Genomic DNA, 24145 nt, shown 5'->3' with positions numbered 1-24145 from the left:
AACAAGGGGATCAAATATGATTATTCTCATATCATGGAAACACTAGTTGTGCTATTATTTCCACTTGATTTTATCAGAAGGATCCTTGATCGTGGAAGAGATGAGACAAAGAAAAAGGACTAAATCAATGTGCCCAAATAAGTAATTTTGTATATCTGAATATCAATGAAAATAATGTAAAATATTTTAGAGAGCAATTATTTTTCTTGAAACTACAAAAGAAATGGAGTTTTCAGAAGTAAAAAAGGAATGGAATTACCATCAAAGACTACAGTTTATTTCTTCTCAAGCCAAAATTTGCAAGAATTTTGCTAAGACCTAGTGGATAAGAATGTCCAACCATTTTAACACCATTCTAGCTCAGGACTACTTTGAATTACGATAATTTAACTACGTGCTCCATTCTACCACGCCTCCCTTTATGGCTTCTGGTTTCATTAGTCGATTTTTACACCCATTATCCCTCACGAGACATTCGTGAGCAGGAAGAGGAATGGGGATAAATGTGACCGAGCCACTTTATGAATGGAAAATTTCAAGGCAAGGGACATATTTTCATAGGGGGTCCCGATAGCTCAGTTGGTAGAGCACTCGCTTCACAAACAAAGGGACCGAGATCGATCCCGGGTGCAGTCGAGATTCTTTTCTGTCCACCCAAGCAGTGGAAATCTCATTGGAATGGAAAACTGGATAAATTGTAAAACTACCAAAGAAAGGAAACCTCAACAACTGTAAGAACTGAAGAGGAATGCAACTCCGATAATTACCCAGCAAGATATAGAACAATCCTCAACAGAATCAGGAATATGGTTGACTCAAAAATGAGAGACGAACAAACAAAATTTCTATCGAACAGATCTTGCACAGACCAAATAACAACACTGCGTATTATTATCGAACAATCAAAAGAGTGGCAGTCACCACTATACATAAACTTCGTAGAGTTCAAAAAAGCTTTTGACGTGAATGACTGCAGAGTAATATGGAAGGTTCTTCGACATTACGGCCTACCCAACAAGACTTTTTTTATTGTTTCCATTGGTTATTGACTGGATCATGAGAACAACCTTCAAAACACCACGCGGGATCCACTGGAACTTACATGAAAAATTGGAAGATCTTGATTTTGCTGTTGATCTGTCAGAACATGCAAGATAAAATCAATACACTCCATACAACAGCGAAATCAAGTGGCCTGGACATAAATGTTGAGAAAACACCCCCCCCCCACCCTCACAAATGAGAATCAACACCAAAAAAAACACAACTCCAATTCAACTAAATAATAATAATAATAATGATATATACTTTATTCATCCAAATAAAATGGAAATTCGTTTACAGACGTGGCATGCATGAAAATGTATAAACACAAAGTTGAGAACCTATGGCGACAATGTCAATATATATACGCAAATGCACAAAAATGTAAAGATATACAACCAAGAACCAGTAGCACAGCAATTGAAAATGTATCAAAATTTACATATTCAGGGAGCATTGTGGATGAACAAGGAGGAACAGATGCTGACATGCGGCCAAGAAGATCCAAAGCCAGACAAGCATTTGTCATTTTAAAACCAATATGGACAAATAAGAACATCCATACCAACACCAAATTAAAACTGTTCAACAGCAAAGTCAAGTCGGCCCTTCTTTATGGCGCAGAAACCTGGAAGCAGACTAAAGCCATAGAGAACAAGCTACAGGTTATTATTAACACTTGTCTGCGTCCAATCTTAAACATTCGATGGGCAGACAAGGTTACCAACAAAATACTGTGGGGCAATTGCCTACAGACACATATTGCAACAACCATACGACAAAGGATTGGACATGCCCTGAGAAGAGACCCATCCATCACAAGGACAGCACTTGATTGGAACCCCAAGGCCAGCGGCAAAGAGGATGCCCACCAACAACCTGATGCAGAATGCTAAATTTAGAATTTAAAAGGGGTGGGGGGGGGGGGGCGAAGATGGTAGCCAGAGACCGCCCCAGATGGAGATCCGTGGTGGACACCCTATGCTCCAGATAGGGTTAAAAGAAATAAGTAAGTAAGCAAGCAAGCAGTGATTGGGTAACTGTGTCTGTTGGATCTGGCGGATGGAATTTTGCGATAGATCAGCGTCCAATCTAAATTGAAGCAATCACTTTCTATTGTAAGTTTCACGCTATTAAAATCATGGACCCAATGGCTCTGAAGGACTACATATTTCCATTCTCTTTTATCACGTATTAATAATATAGTATGTCAATTGAGTTTTGGCAAGATGACGGTCATTTAAATCAATCGATATTTGAAGAACGAGTTTTCTGGCAACATTTATTAAAATGCGAGTTTTTCTAGTTTATGGCCGTTTACTGATAAAGGGCAGTTAGACTTAGCGTTCTAGTTTTTCCCTATCCCGATGCCTTTATTTCTTAGTGAGCTGAATTAAACTATTTAAAGTATCGATAGTGCAATTTTAAATCTCTAAAATCTTGATAGACCTAGGCATCTCAAACAATTTGCATATCGTTCATTTCACATTCGATCACATTCTTTAATTTGTCTTAGATATAATATATTTTCAAACCATATAAACTTTTTAAATGAATACATATGTTATTACATTAATCTGGCATTGGAAAATTAAAAAAAAGAAGAATGTCTCGCCTTACCAACAACAATGTGCAGCCCACATAATTACATTTGGTACCATTGCTTCAATTGTTTTAAATTGAAGACACTTACAATCCCCTTTCAATGCGCATGGAGTAGAAGACCTCAATCATATCAGTCCAAACACTCATCCCGGTCATGGGGTATTTAAGTAGAGTGGCGATAATTTAACTAGACTTCTACCCACCGTTCTTTCATTATTCCATCCTACATCTTGCCATCTCTCATGGGATGTTGCCGAGTACGAGAAGAACGGACTCAATTCGCTGTTCCATCCAAAACATCCTGTTTGGGGTTTGTGTTTTTGTTTTTTTGGGAGGGGGAGGGTTGTTGTTTGCTTCTTTTGTGTGTGTGTGTGTATGTGTGTGTGTGTGTGTGTGATTTATTAACGATCTGAACATGTAAATATGAAAGATGCCAGACAAAGGACCTTTCATACTCACTTGTTCATATCTTTATTTTGCACCGGTGCCTGCTCCTTAATTTCTAAATTTGATGGGTTTTGTTTGTTTATTATGTATTATAACTTGTTGGGTTTATTTTGTTTTGTTGTTTTCTGTTTTTTTACGGATCGATTGTATATCATTACACGGGATAAAATATAATTTAATCCCCAAAAAATCACGGGAAAAAGTAACAATTACGTAGGGAAATCTTAAAAAGACAAGAAGTTTATTCTTAATAAAGTACCAGATACCTGTCACAGTAACCAGTTTCGCAGGTCGGTTTGTCAAAACGTTTTCCAATTGATATTTATTTGAAAGAAGGCATTTTTTCATTAAAACATTCAGAATTGAGGAAAAGGTCGGTGAATTTGTGTTAAATGGGTTGACCTCACGAGAAGAATGTTGCTTTCGTTAATGCTATTTTAAACACGTTCTACAAAACTGACGTCAGGGTATTTCTTCTCTTATTTTTTGACTGAGACCAAAGATAGTTAACGATTTCGCATTTTCAGTTAAAACACGAAAATTGTCCAATATATATCAATATAAGTATTTTATCTGTCGAAAATATCTAGAAACAATTTATTTTATGTTGCGAATTTGAGAGACTCAAAGCCATGCTACAGCGAGTAAAATAGCATTATGTCGATATTGGGTATTGCTGAAAATATTAAAGTGTTAAATTAGGAACAGGTTCTTGTATAAGACAAAGATCTGTAAACGTGAATATTAAATAATGCCAGACAAAGCAAGAAAGAAATATTCAAGAAAAAAAAACAACCAAAAATCAGTATTTCTGGATTGGGGATCGAGCCTCAGACCTTCTGTTTACCGGTCAGACATTCTACCTTTACCATAATGCTGCCTCTTTTTTGTGGTGTTACGGTTTATATTTTGAATTTCTTTCTAAATTTTGCGTCACAGTCTCGTCAAAAATAGGTGTCAAAATTATGAATTAGGAATTCATAATCTACCCGTCCCCCTAGATTAGTAACGCGTAATGATATAATGTTTACAATAATAATTTGTGACATCAGATAGTCAAGCGTTAAAATCTTTCTAAAATTAGACTCTTAAAAACGAAGTCTCATTTAAACGTTTTGGAACATGTCTTTTGTTCAAAGATGACGAAATCGGAATCAATTGAGGGGTTAGATTAAAATATTTTTTACTCTTAGGCTCATCCGTTTTGGAATTCGAACTTTGTTTCCAACGCGCACTCGTACATAATTCTAAGAAGCAATAGTGTGATATTCGTATATTATTATTTATTTTTTTAAAGATCTTTTCAAATTGTGCACGTACATCGTTGATGAAAAACGTATTTGTATGCAAATTTTCAGATTTTATAGGATTTTCAGGAGAAGGAGCCTTCAGGGTAAAAACATTGTTGTCGACGTGCACAAATTATTTGGAGGTCTGCTAACCCAACTCAATTATGGGCTTGATTCAACAGTCTTGTGATGGACGATATTTTGTGTTGGTTTAATAATATTTCCATTTCAACAATTAGCCCATAATAATTTGGATTATCAGACCTGCAAATAAGTACACGTCGATTCAAGTGGTTTCTTCTTTATGATATATTATGATAACTCAATTGGCCAAAACAGTGATACTTATTTTGAGCTTGAAAAGAAAGTAAATAATTTTGGATGGACGTAGAAAAAAAAGAAAGGCCGATGAAAGTTTAAAAGCTTACCAGAAGTTGAGTCATGAAACATGAGAGCAAGATTGAAGACCAATCTTTGAAACACGACTTCAATAATAATCTCAACTACTGACATAAAAAACTGTATAGATTTTTCTGAAACGACAACAAAGAAAATAAAAGGAATTGATAATTGTCAATTAGGCCAAGACCCCCAAATGACATTGGAGAAAATAGATAGATCTATCTGGGACTCCCTGTAGAATAGGCTATCTATAGAACATTGAAATTTTATCATTGCCAATTAGGTCTCTTGGAAATTTTATTGACGATGAAAATCGATGGCAATTATTATGATTGATGAGCTATTTTGAATGATTATTTTATTGTTCTTATTCAACTGTGAACGTTAGACATTTGATTGTGCAGTTTTGTGGTATAACCTGTAAGTCCTTGGTTCGAGTCTCAACGTGAACGGCGCAAAGTTGAACCCTTCGTAAAGGCTTTTTACTTACATTATCTTGTTATACTCAGATGCAAAATGAGTACCTGAGAGTCAGCAGCGCTGTCTCTGTTGAAAGAAATTTGCAATAGCATCTTTCAGAGGGCATTTCTTGTCCACATGGTAAGCGTTGTTGTTGTCTTGGGACCCACTGTAAAGCGCTTAAATCACAGTTAGTGGATATTATTTTGAAAGCTGACTTCTTTGATTGAATAAATTAATTCTTATCAGTTTTATAATGAAAAGAATGCAATTAAGAAATTGTGTAAATAAATTCATTCTCATTAAACATTGTTGTCGTAGTTGTCTATGGTGTAAAATAAAAAAAACTGAGATGGCAAACAGGAAGTAAGAATTAATTGAACGTATCAAGGCAAAAAAAAAAAGAGGGAAAATGGTCATCTTGTTATTGTGGCATGGCCCGCGGACAGAGGAACGGAAGAGGATTAAGGTGTTTGAGGCGGCCGGGGAGGGGAGGAGGGGAAGAGGAGTAGACGAAGATATGACTTGTCTTTTGTAAACGTGAGGAAGTGGCAAGGATAAATCTGTACTTCGATCCGGCCTTTCGAAAGGGAGTAGTAGTGTATCAAACACTAATCCAATTAGACGAGGAGGTAGAAGACACTGGGGTCTGGGTATTGACAGTAAGATTCCTGCTGGTTGATTCTTATCTCCTCTTGGCAGACTCACATTTTATAGTTTGGATTCTGCATGTTAATGCTATTTAGATTAGGACTGTTGATGTTTTTGTATGTTTTTCTAAAACTTTGATGAATATTTTGCTTGAATTTGCGGAGATACAATGATAATTTCTTGAAATTTCAAAGGTTGATTAATATTGATTTCTACAAGACAAACAGTTTGTTGCATTTATTTGGGTTTTTGCATGAATTAGTACAAAAGAAATGAAATTGACGAATTGAGTTCATTATTTGTTTTAAAAAAAGGTTTACTGATTACTTCAACTATAGAGTTGAAGCTTAATCTTTACTCAGCAAACCCAAAAAAACAGAGGTTTTATACATCCATCCATATTGGTAATATGCGACTGGACATATCTGACCATAATGCAAAATTAATGTAGAGTGCTATAGCTCCAGCTCTAGGATATACCTTGCAACAGTGAGCCACATGAGGTATAAAGATATTCCACACACAAGTTGCACAATCTGTTACAGATTTTGAAGGAATAGATCAAAAATATAAGCCTCGAAGTAACTGGGTGGCTTGCCCACCGTGGTCTAAAACTGCATCTGCATGAAAACGTTCACTTTTTAAGACTTGTAGGAAACATGTCTTTAGCGTTTTCATGTTGAATATGTTTTCCCCTAATGATAAGAATTGTGATCAAAACTTTTCTCCTTTCCCAGCCTTTCGTCCCATAGCAACTCGTTTTCCTCCATCTTTGTCTCCTTTTCTTCCCCCTTTTCATCAGCCTCACCACCTCGTCTATCACCACCGTCTCCATCACCAAGTCCTTCTCCTCCTCCTCGTCCTCCTCCCCCTCCTCTGCCTCCTCCTCCTCCCCAACACCTCCTACACCACCACCATCAACACCTCATTTTCGTTATACATTTCTACGTCCTCCTTCTCCTGCTTCTTCTCCTCCTTCTTGTACTCCGCGTGGCCTAGAACTTTTCAGTTTTGGCTTAATTCTTATATGTCATGTCACATAGTGCTAGTTCTAGTCAGAAACAAGACATAATTCGATTACTCGGTGAACATAGCCACTAAAAGATGGTTAAGTTCCACAGGCCAATGGTTTTCTTTTATCCTCCCGCAAAACCTCTCGTATGTCGGGAATTACATTAGGAAGGGTTGGCAAGGATAACTATGTTACATACCTCTCATGTGAAAAGGAAAGTGAAGATAGAAGGAGAGAGAAAAGAGGATGAGTTCATTGAGAAACAGCCCTAAATACAAACCACCCAAACTTGATGCGACTTTAACCAATTAACTGCCGTACTCGGGAAAAACTCGGGTTTAAGAATTTGTCCAGAAAACTCGTCCTTCAAATACCGATCGATTTAAATGATCCTTATCATAGCAAAACCTCTCAAACCTGGGCCTTCGCCGATCGATATTTGAAGGACGAGTTTTCAGGCCAAATCTTTACCTGTAAAGTTTAGAATTGAATTTAAAATGCTTGCCCACGTTTTCAATTGCTTAAACAATTCTGCTCCTGTTTATATTCAAGAGCTTATCCACCTTTATGAACCCAGTCGAAATTTAAGATCTGCTCATTTAAATCTTGTAAGGAAACCCCAAAATCGTTAGTTTTTCATAAGAAATCATTTGACCACTATGCCCCTCGATCTTGGAACTCCATAAGTATTGGGATTAAAAATAGTGAAAATCCACTTACTTTTAGAAAATGGTTAAAAACTAAGCTTTTCTGTAGGGCATATAATTTGGACAGTTAGTTTGTTTTTTTATTAATATATTATTTTGTCATCATATTTATGTGGTTTTTAACATGCCAGTTCTATGTTTGTGTATAATACATGATGTGTTGATGTAAAGTGCCAATGAGCAATCTTAATTGGAACTAGGCCCTATATAAATTCATTATATTATTATTATTATTATTATTATTATTATTATTATTATTATTATTATTATTATTATTATTATTATTATTATTATTATTATTATTATCATTATTATTATTATTATTATTATTATTATATTATTATTATTATTATTATTATTATCATTATTATTTTTATTGTTATTATTATTATTATTATTATTATTATTATTATTATTATTATTATTATTATCATATTATTATTATTATTATTATTATTATTATTATAGTAGTAGTAGTAGTAGTAGTAGTAGTAGTAGTAGTAGTAGTAGTAGTAGTAGTAGTAGTATAATCATTATTATCACTATTAGTATAATTATTATTATTATTATTATTATTATTATTATTATTATTGTTATTATTATTATTATTATTATTATTGTTATTATTATTATTGTTATTATTATTATTATTATTATTATTATTATTATTATTATTATTATTATTATTATTATTGCTATTATTATTATTATCATTGTTATTAATGTTATTATTATTATCAATATTATTATTATTATTATTATTATTATTGTTGTTGTTGTTGTTGTTGTTGTTGTTGTTGTTATTATTATTATTATTGTTATAATTATTATTATTGTTATAATTATTATTGTTATTATTATTATTATTATTATTATTATCGTTATTATTATTATTATCATTATTATTATTATTATTATTATTATTATTATTATTATTATTATTATTATTATTATTATTGTTATTATTATTATTATTATTATTATTATTATTATTATTATTATTATTATTATTATTATTATTATTAATATTATTATTATTATTATTATATGAGTTTTCCAGAGTACGGCAGTTAACCGGTTAAAACAAATAGACTAAATAATAACAAATGCCAATACTATTAGACGTGTGCCGCCCTGATATATACGGATTTAATTCCATTCATTACAATAACACTTAATGTTTACCTAGACATTTATAAATTATGCAGCTTTACAATTTTCTCCTCTCTCTCTCTCTATCTCTCTCTCTCTCTCTCTCTCTCTCTCTCTCTCTCTCTCTCTCTCTCTCTTTCTTTCTTTCTTTCTTTCTTTCTCTCTCTCTCTCTCTCTCTCTCTCTCTCTCTCTCTCTCTCTCTCTCTCCCTCCCTCCCTCTCTCCTCTTCTTATTCTTCCTATACATCCCCTTCTCTTCCTCCTCCTTTTTACTCTTCATCACTCCTCCTCTGTATTCCTCTCTCTTCATTCCTCTTCCCTATCCCTTTTTTAATACGAGGATGCGATGACTCCGATAAGATGGTAATGCAGTACTATCTTATAAGTCTTGCTATTTGAAGATACTGATTTAGTAGTAGACAGCTCTACTCTTAAGAAGCAGAAAATAATTCGATTACATGGAGGACATGTCTCCAAGAGATGTCGAGTTCCAATAAGCAGTGGGTTTTTATTACCTCCCTTCTCTCTCCCTCCAAGCCCCCCCCCCCCCCCCCGGCCCACCAACCCCCCCCCCCCCCCCCCCCCCCTTTTCCACTCAATTGAAAGAAAGAAAGAAGCTCTAGATTTGCATTAGGACGGGGAAGTTAATTATTATGTTACATACATCTCTTTAATGAAAAGGAAGATTGAAGAAAGATGGGAGGGAAAAGATAGGGATTCAGAAGTCAAAGTTTTGTAGGCTTTGTAAATGTGCAAATGGGCAATCTTGCGGTCTCAGTGGTGTTCTCAGAATCCTATCGTGGGCACCCTTTGAAGTATGACACTGAAATAAAAGCTTTGACATATTATTATTATTATTATTATTATTATTATTATTATTATTATTATTATTATTATTATTATTATTATAAGCTCCGAGAGTCTATCCCATTCGAAGTGTGGTTGCCTGTTTGGTGTTTTTTTACGCAACATGTTTTTCATGGCTGCGCAATAAGAAAAAAATATTCCTAAGTAGATACTTTTATGTCCATTTTACCAGAAAACGTGAAGCTTAAAAGAATGGCATTTTTTAGACCATAGTATGACATGTTCCCAACCTATTGGCATTTTTATTCAACTTGGCATTTTATGCAAAAATAATCTGGCATACCTGGCACTAACCCGTTTCATGTTATAGTTAAACTCAAAGCAAGAAAAAACTCTTCCTGATGCTTCAGTTGTGGTTGGATACCATTAATCAACATTTAGAGAGAAAAAACAACAACTTGATCATTTATATAAATCAATACTCACTAGATGTTCTCAATGCGCTCAGCAAGGAGCCCTTAGCCAACAGCAACACTTAATATATAGAGCAAGACATGACGCCTGTTAGGCAATAATACATTTTTTTTCGGTGACAGACAACGATGTTGACTGTCAGATACTCATCATACACACGAGTATGGTTGAGAGAATGTGAGTAAATAGCCTTTTCCAAGGACAAGACTACGCGCCGCTGAGAGCGGGACTCGAACTACAGACCTACAGGTCCAAAGGCGAGCGTCAAACCACAAGACTCCTTGGCTGCACATCAACCTTTTGCTCCTTTCTTTCTTTAGTGCTCGAATCCTATAATATTGTTCATTTAACCAGTTAACCACTGTTCTAGGAAAATATACATTTAAAAATTTGGATTTAAATGTCTCTCATCTAGGCAAAAATTCTCAAGCCTAGGACTTTGTGAGGTTTGAGAGTTTTTGCCAAGATGAGGGACATTTTAATCGATCGATATTTGAAAGACGATGTTGTGGCCAAATTATTTAATACCTTACGTGTCTTTCTAGAAAACGACAGTAAACTGGTAAAAGTATTGATGTTGTCTAACACCTGAATTCAATATTTTGCATTGTGTTGTATATTTTAGCACTCGATGTGCTTGAAGTATTCACCAACCATATTCCCCGCATATCAATGTTGTCTCTTTGTTTATGACTATAGTAGACGAAACGGCAACAGTAAAGGATTGAATTAAATTTCAAAAAGAATTATTAGAAATGAACATAACCCAAGTAATCTCATTTCTCCTGGTGTTGTATTGTTGTTGTGTACGTGTATATATGTATGTACGTGTGTGTGTGTGTGTGTGTGCGTGTGTATATGTGTGTTGTGCGCATGTGTGTGTGTGGGTGTGTGTGTGTGTGTTATAATCAGTCATAAAGACTTTTAAAAAAATTTTAGTCAGACATTTTTTTACCCTATTGAGGTCTCAGCTTGAAGTCTCAACTCTTTAATCATCGTTACTTGACATTTTATAAAATCTTGGTCAAAAGGAATCAAATGCGTTTTGTTTGTGTAAAACAGTATTGATTTCTGTCGACGTGGCTGTGTTAACCAGTTAACTACCGTACCCAGGAAAAACACGTAATTAAAAATTTGGCCAGAAAATTCGTTCTTCAAATATTGATACGAAATTCCAGGTTTGAGAGTTTTTGCCTGATGAGGGTCGTTTAAATCGATCGATATTTGAAGGACGAGTTTTCTGGTCAAATTTTAATTACGTGTTTCTCCTAAGTACGGTAGATAACTGGTTAACTGCTCAAATTCATTCACTGTTTTTGATAATAAAGATGGGTAACCGAAGTATGTCGCAAAATGATTATGTTGAGCTCCCAAAAAAAAAGACTCATTCGGAAAAGTTCAATCAGTTTAAAAAATACCGAGTAAATGGAATTTGTTTGAACCCGTGTTCATTCTGACTTTTTTTTCTGGCCTATCTTACTTATCTGTGTTTGGGTAGCTGGTTTAAAATTGGGTCCGACAAAAGTACCCCGTGTTAGATAATCAATTGCCTCATTTAAATGGTTGCAATGAGTGGCACTGTCTGGGTTTTTTTTGGGTTTTTTTAAAAAGGAGGTTTACCTCCGCTTATTCGATCATATGACTCTGAAAGAGTTTATTAAAATTTTGTTGCTGTTCCGGTTAAAAGATAAAATAAATTGGGCGTAGGGTCTAGATACATTGAAAAAGAAAAAAGCTATAATGAAAATAGATAGCTTAAGTTGTGACCATAATTTGATAATTTGCAAACGTTCAAGACTGCCCTGGTATCAATATTTCAATTTTAATGGATTGATAAACATCAACTGATTCACCTACTCTTTTGACTGCTACAAGATAATGCGTTGCTAATGTGGATTAGAAAACATAAGGCAAGGGCTTTACATGAATTTAAAGTTCGAGTATTTTCAGCGTAGGACTGATATTGCAAATGGTATTTAAAATGAGATTCCTAAGATATATCACATACAATGGAAAACATTGCGGGACTAAGGACTGACACCTGAGGTAACCCATAAAGCAAAACACTACTGACGGACCTGGGCGACTCAACCAGCATAACCTGATGACAGTCCATCAGGTATGATCTAAACAAATCAAGGCAGTCTCCATTTTCCCCAAAACGTCTTGCATTCTCGTCAGCAGAATTTCGTTGTCATAGGCCAATGACAGGTCCATAAGACTGAAAGATTATTTTGTTGTCATCCACTTCTACAAGAATATCACTGAGAACCCTCAGCGGTGTATCTTGTCGTTTCCGCACTGTGATTCTCACGATATACAGACTGAACATCCACGATGATGTTGTCAAGCATCTGGACGCTCTTAAAGGGGTTACAGAACGTTTTTTTCTAATATTTTTGTTTTAAAATGTAGATCTAGTTCTCTCTCTCTCCTTCCCTCCCCTCCCCCCCCCCCCCCCCCCTCCCCCCCCCCCCCCCCCAAACCCCTGTCATCGCAAAAGTGTTCGTTTTCAGCTGTAAATACTTTTCTGCTCCATTACAAGCATTGCACATACACTTTTATTTCTGTTTTGTTTCTTACATATATTTTCAAAGGGTGTTAAGCGATTGCGACTGTTTAGAACTGAAAATAGGAGTGAAATTCAACTCAATTTGCTCTTATCCTTTTAAAATACTGCAATTTAAAAAAAAACAACTCATCTCATCAAAGAGAAAAAAAACTGGGCGAACGGGAAGTTATTTCAGCTGCCTGCTAGCTTGATCGATTTACAATTCTAGGGGTTGTTAAAAGCAACCACAAAGGCATTGACCCCTATTATCGCAAAGATCAACAACAAAATACGTGGGTTTGAAGAAAATTTGGCTGGTTCCCCAATATTCTATCTAAACGTTATTGTTGGCTGAGTGTTTCTTCATGTCGTGCCGTTTGACTCCTATTTTCATTCCTGGGCGAGTTGTCCTCCTACTTGCAGTTAGTTGGGGGATTTTTCATCAACCTTGTTGATATGAATATGTTTTTATTTGACACACCGATCGATAAAAAAGAAAATTTATTTTCCTTAAAATAAAAAAATTAATAATAAATACAACACTTCACACAAAAATACACACACAAAAATAATATACATATATAATATATATATATATATATATATATATATATATAATAAATAGAAGAAAGAGAGAGAGAGAGAGAGAGAGAGAGAGAGAGAGAGAGAGAAAGAGAGTAAATAGAGAGAAATAAATTAAGATTTAAGAATAATAGCAAGAAACACACACACACACACACACACACACACATATATATATATATATATATATATATATATATATATATATATATATATATATTATATATATATATATTGAATCGTGTTTGATACAAATATGGTACGAAAAGTGCTCGACATGCAGTAATGGAGCGAATTATTATTATTTAAAATATTTACCACAATGTTTGAGACAGTCTACATTAATGTCTACAATATATATATATATATATATATATATATATATATGTGTGTGTGTGTGTGTGTGTGTGTGTGTGTGTGTGTGACTCAATGGAGTAAAGGAAAAGCTTGTCTGCTTTATGTGTATGTGTGTTTGTGCGTTTGTGTGTCTGTGTGTGTGTTTGTTTGTTGTATCTGGCTGTTTACGAGAGAGAGAGAGAGAGAGTGAGAGAGAGAGAGAGAGAGAGAGAGAGAGAGAGAGAGAGAGAGAGAGAGAGAGAGAGAGAGAGGAAGGATGAAGAGAGAAGAATTAAAGACGTATGATAATACCAAGTTGGCTAAGCATTAAGAAATTACATCAAATCAAGAAACATCATATTATGTCCACCTCCAGTATTGTCAGTCGACAATCATGGGTGGTTGTGTGGGGGGGGGGGGGGGAGAAAAAGGACACCATATTATGCTATGCTAAAACAAGACGAACAGTCCAAATGAGGCTTTCCGTCGATGTTGCAAATAGTTTTTTGTTAAAATGCATTGTACCTTCCCGATGTACTGCATCTTTAAGTCCCAACAACGCTCAGTAGCTTGATACCATCAGATAAGTTGTTCTACTTCTATCCCCCTACATCTGTTTTTCAATTGCTTTCTGTCTTTGTCTTGGAGTGAGATTAGTTGGTTTTGTCCTGACCCTGGCCGGAGTCTTTGGCTGAAAGGGAAACAGTCAAATGTACAATTAAAAGTTTTGGGAGATATTTTTCCTTGTAAATCATCTCTCTGTTATGTATTGTTATATATGTGTTGTTTTGAATGTATAATGTAAGCATTTGAGTGTGTTCCTCTTAGTGGGATTATGTGCTGGTGTCTGGATGACACTTAGGTGATCTCAAATAAGTACATTGATGATATGCTCTTGGAATCTACATCTTCTCCCTATTTGAACCTTCCCCTTTGTCTTACTTTTTCTTGTGTGCTATTAAATGTAAATCTATAAAAAAAATTTTTCGACTATCCCATATCCTTCTTTTTACTGTTGCTGAAATTACCCAAATGTGTTGCAAGCGCCGTAAAACCAATAAAAAACAAGTTGTTCTGCAAACAGAATTATTTTTAAGCTTCTAGAAGCTGTGGACTGTAAAAAGTAATGTACAAAAATGAATATAACAGCTTCAAAAAACGACAAAAATACCAAACACGGAACATTTTGAGCCCAAACCCTTCTCCAACCAATAACAAAATAGCATTAAAAACATAAATAGGGCTACATTACTTAAAACCATTTTAAAGTAATGTAATTTGTTTTTATTGGGGTTTTTTATTTGTTGTTGGTTGAAGAAGGGTTTTGAACCCAAAACCTTCAGGGTTAGGTATTTTGTTCTTTTTTTTTTTTGTTTTTTGGAAGCTGTTATGTTCATATTTTTCATTACTTTCTACAAGCAGAAGGTATTTTGGGGATAATGAGTAAAAGATGACTGTCAACAACAGATAGAGGAATATCGATACCCTGGCGGCCTACTTTTTATTTTATTCGACTGCAATTAGGTATCGATTTACTGGTAACTTTGGCTTTGGCTGAAAAGTATTCAGATGGACCCGATACTTAAACCTACAATATGTTTCCCATGAGATACTTGCAGCGTTATCATTAACATTATTTGAATATCAATTGATAGAAAAACCCTTTTTTTTCTTTTTTTTTCTTTCATATCATGCGCAATGCCATAATCTCTCGTGATCTCCTGCTTTATCCACCCCAGACGCCACATAGACACTCAGAAATCCTATTCCAAGTCACGTGCATTACAATAATAATAAAAAATAATTTGATCAACAAATAGGGTAGGAGTCGCCGGAAGCGTTTTAAGTGAAATGAACGATTCGTCTACTCACTGCTTTTTGGTTTCCTGTCACTAGGAGGAAATACCCCGTTAATCACAATCGGCTAATGTCAATTCTTGCCACCAGAGCCCAAACATTACTGCCGTACTCTGGAAAAACCCATATTTTAATATTTGGCCAGAAAACTCGTCCGTCAAATATCGATCGATTTAAATGACCCTTATCTTGGAAAAAAACTCTCAAACCTAGGACTTCGCGAAGTCCCAGGTTTGAGAGTTGTTGTTTTTTTTTTGTTGTTTTTGTTTTGTTGCCAAGATAAGGGTCATTTAAATCGATCGATGTTTGACGGACTAATTTTCTGGCCAAATTTTAAAATATGGGGTTTTCCAGAGTACGGCTGCCCCTGGGTACACACTGGCCATGCTGTTAGTCCGTTTTCGATTGTGTTCCCACAAAAACTTTTATATAGCGCAATATCCTTTAAACGTGCTCAAGGCGTTTTACAAAAATTCCCTGACCAACAGCAACACGTAACATGTAGAACGAGACATGATGTCGGTTAGACACTCAGAAATCCGATTCGAAGTGAAGTGCATTAAGAAAATAATGATGATAATTTGATGAGTAAATACGGCAGGGGTAGGCGGAAGAGTTTTAAGTGACATGAATTATTCGTCTGCTCACTGCTCTTCTTATCCTGGTCCTATCACAAGGAGAAAATCCAGCCTTAACCAATTAACACCCACATAGTGGAAAAGCTCGTTTGTTTTTGGTTTTTTTTTTTTTTTGGTTTTTTAAAAATTTTCCCAGCTGAGGGTCATTTAAATCGATTGATATTTGAAGGACCAGTTTTCTGGCTGGCCAAATTTTTAAATACGAGTTTTTGCACAATACAGCAGTTAACTGGTTAATCACAAACGGAAAAATGGCAATTCTTGTCGACAGAGCCTAAACTTTAGCCATGGGTTACTGGCTATGCTCGTCCGTCTTCGATTGTGAGGCTTTGTGGTCTTGTGGTATGACACGGGTCTTCGGATCGGTATGTCCCGGGTTCGAGTCCCGTTGTCTGTCCTTGGAAAAAGCTCTTTACTCACGTACTATCACCATACACCGTTAAAATGAGTACCTGGCTGTTAACATTCTTGTTTCCGACAAATATCGCCTAAAGGGCGCCAGGGTTTTTACTAAATTAATGTTATATTGTTTTTGGTTCCTTGTGAAGCGCTTTGAGGATATTTGATGGAGATTGTCCATATAAAATTATTGCGTTTTTTGTTGTTTTTTTTTTTCAAATTTTCTTTCCTAGTCAGTTCGGGAAAGTTACAGAATTTTGTATGATGATTTGTAAGATTTTCACATTTCGGTATTTATTTGTTTCTGTTGAAGTGGTTCTTTTATTCTTTTCCCCATTAATCTAATTCTCCTACTCCTACTTCTCCTTTTCCATTTTTCCTATTTCTTCTTCTTTTTCATGCCAATCATCCTTTTCCTCCTCCTCCTCCCCCTCCCCTCCTCCTCCTCCTCCCCCCTCCTCGTCCTCCTCCCCCTCTCCTCCTTTTTATCCCCCTTTCCTCCTCCTCCTCCTGCTTCCCCTTCCTCCCCCTTCTCCCTCATCCTTCTCTTCATCATCCTCATCATCATCGTTGTCGTCGTGGTCGTTGTGGTCGTCGTGGTCGTCGTCGTCATTATTATTATTATTATTATTATTATTATTATTATTATTATTATTATTATTATTATTATTATTATTATTATTATTATTATTATTATTATTATTATTATTAATACTATTATTATTATAATTAGTTATGGTTATTATCATCATCATCATGATCTCATAATCATCATCATCATCATCATCATCAAATACACACAAACACACACACACACACATACACACACACACACACACACACTCACCTGTCACTTGATCTAGACAAAACGCAGGAAATGTTAAAGTTGAGACATATAAATCATATGACTCTCAACGTACCAAAAATGTTTAAACCACAGTCTCAATATTATGTTTTTTATTTTGAATAAATGGATGGTCATCTTAATTCATCGATATTTAAAGTAAAAACTTCTGGCCAAATGAAAGATATAATGTATTTCACTAGTGTAAGTAGAATACATATATTTAAGAAATAATGTGTGAACATCATTCTGTATCAAAGTATTCCGTGTGTAAAGCACTCTTTGTTTTCAGGTCACAATATCTCCATTGACTTAACCAAATTTCTTTTATTCCAATATTTCTGACATATCGGTTGTTTACAACAGTCCGTCATGCAAATCAATTATTTATCATTAAGTTGTCCAAGCACATGAATGACAATACTTCGTAATGCTGTTTACAACATTCAGTCACGACTTTTTACCGAGCAGTCAACATAAAATAACCCTATGTATTCAATTTGTGAAAGGATTTCTATAGTTCAACAAACTCAATGCACTTTGCAATGACATTTTACTTTTACAGCATGCCAGTATGAATCCAGATTTCCATTATTTTCAAAACAAGTGTCGCTCGTTTTTTAACTAGAACAATCCGCCCGCAATGTCGAGTCCTTGGAATGGCTCTTTCTTCACATTTAACGCGATTTGGCAGTAGCCGATCAGCGACACGTCTGGTATTATAACAAGAACAGTGACCAAATGTTTGACAATCATACTCAACTCTGTCCAATGATTTTGCTATCTACTCATTCTTCTCTAGCGTGAAAGAAATCCAGATTACATCAAAGGCAGACCGCTGGTTGGGGTTTCTGATCTCCTACGGCGGGCAAAGAGGTCATTTACTGTGTTTTCTATCCCCTCTATTAGTATTAGTGTGGATTGTTTTTCTTTTTCCATGTCGCTCTCCGTCTTAGTTCAGGTTTGAGATTATTCAGTTTTTATCCTATTCTTGGCGAGGATCATTAGCTGGGAGAGAAAAAGTCATAAATATTGATATATCTTTTTACTTCTTTTTTTCTTTCATTCTTTTTTTTTTTTTTTTTTTTTGAGAGATGATATTTCTATCCCAGTAAATCATATCTTGTTATTGACTATATTGCAGTTTGTTAACATTTGATTGTATCCTTCATGGAGGGATCCTTTTGCTTGTGCCTGGACGGGACTTTTAGGTAATGTCAAAAAATGAACATCGATGGATTGACCGTGGAATATTCCATTCCCTATTTGAACCAGTCTCCTTTGTCTCGTTTTTTCTTTTTGTTTTTAACCTCAGATCTACAATTTTCTCTAGTTTCCTATTTACTGGTGCTGAAATAAGCTAAAATTGTATCAAGTGCAGTAAAACCCATAAAAACAAACAAAGGCACATTGGCCACATTGGGATTCGAATCTTCCTTTATTACTTGTCTAATTGATTTCCCCAAGTAATCTAGTTTCGGTCGTTTTCGTCATTTCTATGGTGGAAGGGAATATGAAAACAATCCTTATTATTATTATTAATAATAATAAATGGATAATCATGATCGTTGATATCTGCAACAGATTCGACACTTCATGATGTTGATAATGATGATGATGATGATGATGATGATGATGATGATGATGATGATGATGATGGTGATAATTATGATGATGATTGTGGTGTCTTTAGTGATGATGATTCTGCGGTAAAAACGATCTATTCATCTAAGTTTTGTGCATCTCTTTATTTCAAACTTTGTCTGTTTTAATCGCCTATTATATCTCATGAGTTTGTGGTTGATAGATTTTTATTGTTGCATTTTCCTCTTGTTCTTGTTCAGACAAATAGCACGTAATTGCTTCGTTTGATGGGATATCTACCCAAATACCCCCATTTAGATTTTCATTAGTTTAGTAAAGCAGGAGATTCTTGTTATTTTATAGATAACTGGATTTATTGGCCATTTTAGTGGGATGGCGCAAGATAAAGATTTTTCTTAAAAGGTTTTAATGGAAAATTTGTTTTTCAGAGCCCAGAGGCTTTTGTTAGATGGTCTGAAATTGTCATTGCAGTGCAAATTTTGCCAATATCATTATTTCACGCTTGATAAATGCCTAGCGTATTAATATATACTTTAAAATATATATGATTATTCTCCACTCACTCCACCAATACCAGTCCCATTATCATGATTGCCATGGCGCATTCATTCTATCCCCAGCTGCAAACATTAACATTTCAATTAATATCATAATAACCACAAACATCCGAGTTGGTTAAGAAGGATATCAATTTGAATCCGGCCACCTGAAAGGAAGGACGTTGTAAGACAAAGCATTCACTTTCGTCATCCTCAGTCGTCTCGCGAGACCTTCCGCACATCTGATCCACTGGTATGGGGAATTCATTTTGCTTCACAGCAAGACCTGAATGGGACCAATTAATATTCATTAGCAAATTACTGTATTCAATAAAAGGCGATCAACGGGATGAATATATGTTTCTAACCTACTCGTAGCTGGTCTGTGTGAACTGCCGATATTAGAAAACAACAGTGTCCGTATAGTGACAAAAAGCCTTTTTTTTTTGTCTTCTTTTTATGCCAGAAAATTGTAACTTCATAAATCTATAAATCGATGAGCATTATTGTCCGTTCCAAGTCCCATACGCACGGAAATCGCAAATTCCTCCACAGTTACTTAATGTCGTGCCGTGATTTATTGCATGCCGGCTTACATTTTAAGTGACGTTATGAATTTTGAATACCGATAGTGATAGACCTAACAGTTTTCTCACAGTGCCGACTTCCTTTGATCTTTTCAACATTTGCAATAAAACATGACTTAAACTTTAAAATGCTTACAGTGTGTTTCCCTTTCCCATTCTCATAACAAAGTTGTATCCAGAGGGTAGCTTTGCAAATAATTTGGGTCGTTTCAAATAGGGTAATAATAGATATCATTTAAATAGTACTTAATAGCGTTGAAAACATGCTCACAGCGTTTCAAATATATCTCTTCCCTGGTGGACAACGGACATGTAATATATAGGATGACCCAAGCAGTACGGTACAAGCTTGCCATTCTTGAATTATGTCAATTGGGGGTGAGGTGGCACTTTGAGTGTAATAATGTGAAATGTCACTGAATCCAAACTTCTTTAACAACAGATTTCATGCAACTTTTGTACAGTATAACCTTTCAAAGGAGCCGCAGTTTTGAAATACAAGAGTTGCATAATTAAGATAACATAATTATTAATTTGACCTCTCCCCTCTGCGTTCCTGGTTGTATGTCATATTGCTATTCGCCTTGCCATGAAAAAGATTTCTCGCATCGCCTCTCTGGATAAATACTTGTAAATTTTCCTCATTGTGACAAATTTGCATGTTTAATCCTCATTGTCATCAGTTTTTATGTAGAAATCACTTCAGAAAGCTAAGCCTCTGGCTTTCAACAATTAATCGTAATAATTGTTTATGTCAAGTGTGTACAAATCGTACAATTTGATGTTGCATTTTGAACTCAGGGTGACAATGTTAGTGAGTAGTACACATGAATCTCGTGAGATGTAAACCCCTGGTTAAGCCTGTGGCGAGTTCAGTGATCGTAATCACAACACAATTCACTGTGTATAATGTTGTTATTGTAAAACATCCAAAAGTTCACTCATCTCAGTGCCTTTGTTTTTTTTTGTGTGTGTGTTTGTTTTATATACTGTAAAGAAGAGAAGTCCCAAAGTATGGTACTGTAACCGATGAAAAAAAAAACCCCGGCTTAACGCCAATAAAAAGTTTAGTGATCGAGAGCCAATTATCATCCAAATCCATCCGACGGTTGTGGAGATATCCTTCCACGTCAACGTGAGCGCATGGGTTGTGGAACGGACTATAGACGACCCAGTGTCTGAGAGTGCTACGTAATACCGGAAACGGGGCTTCAATTCTCATTGGTATCCGTCTCCCATAGTCATAGGTTCACTCCCCACTGGTGTACACTTCCCATAACTTTGTTCGGTTTCGTCGTTTCCACTCGTTTCCGCTCGTTCCTGGCTGTTTCCCGTATTACATAGCACCCTGAATGTTTTTTTAAAACTTCTCACAGTGGGCAAGCAGGTCACTTGCTGTGTCTTCATTCTCCGTATATCTTTGTTCCAAATTGCTTTCTGTCTTTGTCTTGTAACAAGATTACTTAATTTTGTCCTGATCCTGTCTGGAGTCCTTGGCTGGTAGGAGACAGTCAAATGTATAGCTATAATATTGAGAGATGATTGGGTTTTTTTTCATCGTAAATCATCTCTCTGTCATATATTATTAAATTTTCGTTTTGTATATATAATGATCTGCATTTGAGTATATTTATGTGGCTATGTGGTTTTGTACGACACTCTCTTTCGGATCGGAAGGTCCTGGGTTCGAGCCTCGCTCGGCGCATAGTTGAGTCCTGGAAAAGGCTTTTTACTCATACTCTCACCGTTCCAAGGTGTAAAATGAGTACTTGGCCGTTAACAGCGTTGTCTCTGTCGAAAAACACCCTGTAATATAGCCTAATTGGCGTCATGTCTCGTTCTACATGTTCTTTGTTGGTGTTGGTCATGGAGCATTTGTAAAGCGCTTTAAGAATGTTTAGTGAATATTGCTCTATATAAAAGCTCAGTGTTTTGGAGGTTTTTTTTCCTCTTAGCGGGATCCTGTACTTGTGTCTGGGTGGGACTTTTATGTGATTCCAAACTAAGTCACTGATATTGTGCTCTTGGAATCTTCACATGTTCCCTATCTGAACCATTCCCTCTGTCGTACTTTTTCTCATGTGCTTTCAATTGTAAAAGCTGCAAGCTGCTCTAGCGGGTTATAACACTACTTAATGAAAATTGCTGCAGACACCTTCTGACTCCCACCCCATTACCTCCTAAAAAGGGAAAAGGAAATTAAATGCTAGAGAATTGTGTGTAAAAACGTCTTGCTTCATAAAATATTATAATATTATTATTTATGTCATCTACAGAACTGTGCGGCAGTCTGGTGTGTTGGCATTGTATAGCCGATAATTGTGACACTAACCCAGAGGATAATCACAAGGCAGAACAGAGACACTGCATGGAAGGACAAGTCTGCCAGGTAAGCATGGGCGATTTTTGAAGATAGTTACATGTGTTGAAGAGCTTTTTTCGGAGAGATTTCTACTTTTACCGGGTTTAGGCAATGTGAGCATAATGTTTCTATTAAATTATTGTTAGTTTGGGATGATTCAAACGATCTCTTATATGTAATAGATGTAAGTTCTATTAATATATCTGGTCTTAATTGTGGGAGTCCTTTCAAAATTTAGTTATATCCTTCATCGTTCATCTTAAACATACTTTGGAAGTAGTGAGATGGACAAAAATCAACGATCAGTATTCAGCCCCAAAAATTCTTCGTAAGCATGTTATATGTAGACGACAAACAAGAAAATGAAAAGATAGTCAAGTGAAAACTAAGCAATTCCCTGATATCAAAGCGAGCCTGCCATCTCCAGAAATAGCTTGTGTAGACGATATCGACCTCGTAGATTAAGATTAAAGATCTGAAAAGGTGTGCACGAAACAGTGCCAGAAAAGCAGAGAGAACACTACAAGAAAAAAAAACATCTCCAAAAACTCAGTCTTGTCTCTACTGGGGATCGAACCTTGGACTTTCTGATTACCTGCCAGACGTGCTACCATTTTACTAAAGAGGATACCCGATAGTTGGCACGTTTTAATGCCTATATTCCACATTCTATATTCTGTATTCTAATGTGTCACCGATTAAGTAATATCATATTGAAATAAAACAAGTTAAGACCATTTTAATCATTCAGTCAAAACGGGAAAAAGTGATAATAAATGATAAAACACGGACGAAAACTAAAATGGTGGGGTCCCTGATTGGTCGTAAAAAGATTACAGAAATAGGAGACAGCAATCAAAATGGCAACGATTCACTTAATTTGTATCTAAATTATAGAAAAGACAAGCTGAAACTTAAACAATACTTAACTTGAAAAGGTCATCTGTAAAGTCAATGTTACTTTATATCTGTTGTAAGTACATGAATTTTAAACAGAATTTAGATCAGGATTTAAGAATTTCCAACTCGAAACGGTAATAATAATCACAGCCGTTCTTAGTTCTTCCTCTTCTACTTCTTCTTCTTCGGGTTAAGGCAGCCAGCGCCGTCATGTTGACGATTAATGCTGCTCTGTAGCATTAGGTAGACGAATAAGACGTTTTTCGAAAGCTTCCATGTTGGGCATGTAGACAATTTCTTTTGGGAGGCTGTTGCATTCCTTTGCTGTTTAAGGGAGGAAAGTCGATTGTCTGTGAGATGATTTTGAGGCTGGATTATGTATGTCAGTGGATGTGTTGTACGAGTGCTATGTTGGCGGGTCGAAAGTTTAGGCTGAAATTTGGATGTAATGTTAATTTGACAGTGGTGATATTATAATTTGTAAAAGTTAATGAGTCATGACTGTTGTCTATTGGTAATGAGTTGAGTGGCAGTGATCCAAGGATCTCCATATCGGCGTCTGTTATTTCTTCTATGTAACCTTTGTTTGTGATCCATCTAATCGATCTTCGCTGTACTTTTTCGAGGGTGTTCATACCATCCATTGTGCGTGGATCCCATGCAGAACATGCATTCTCCAGTGACGGTCTGACCATGGCTTTGTAAGCGACTAATTTGCGGATTGGTAGCTTGTTTTGAGATTTCTTTTTTTTAAAACAGGTGTCTTTATTTGCTTTATTTGCGATGTTTTTAATGTTGTTGTTTCATTTCATGTCTGTTGTTATTGTTAGACCGAGATATTTAGTTTGGTTTACTTCTTCCAGGTTCTGCACATGCAAGTAGTAATTATGTTGGTA

General features: G+C 35.5%; 1 protein-coding gene across 6 annotated transcripts in view; it reads left to right on the top strand.

Annotated features, from left to right (window-relative positions):
- Positions 1-24145, top strand: part of LOC144965251 (uncharacterized) — a 54559-nt gene that overhangs the window by 22997 nt on the left and 7417 nt on the right. For all 6 annotated transcript variants that reach the window (XM_078900391.1, XM_078900393.1, XM_078900395.1 and 3 more), the window contains exon 3: positions 22264-22376. In XM_078900391.1, coding sequence (XP_078756517.1) covers positions 22264-22376 — 113 coding nt within the window. The remainder of the gene's footprint in view (positions 1-22263; positions 22377-24145) is intronic.

Source organism: Berghia stephanieae, chromosome 2 (genome assembly GCF_034508935.2).
Source record: "Berghia stephanieae isolate SIO BIC M18660-M18661 chromosome 2, UCSD_Bste_1.3, whole genome shotgun sequence".
In the NCBI taxonomy this organism is placed as follows: Eukaryota; Metazoa; Mollusca; class Gastropoda; order Nudibranchia; family Aeolidiidae; genus Berghia; species Berghia stephanieae.
This window is presented reverse-complemented; position numbering and strand designations above follow the sequence as displayed.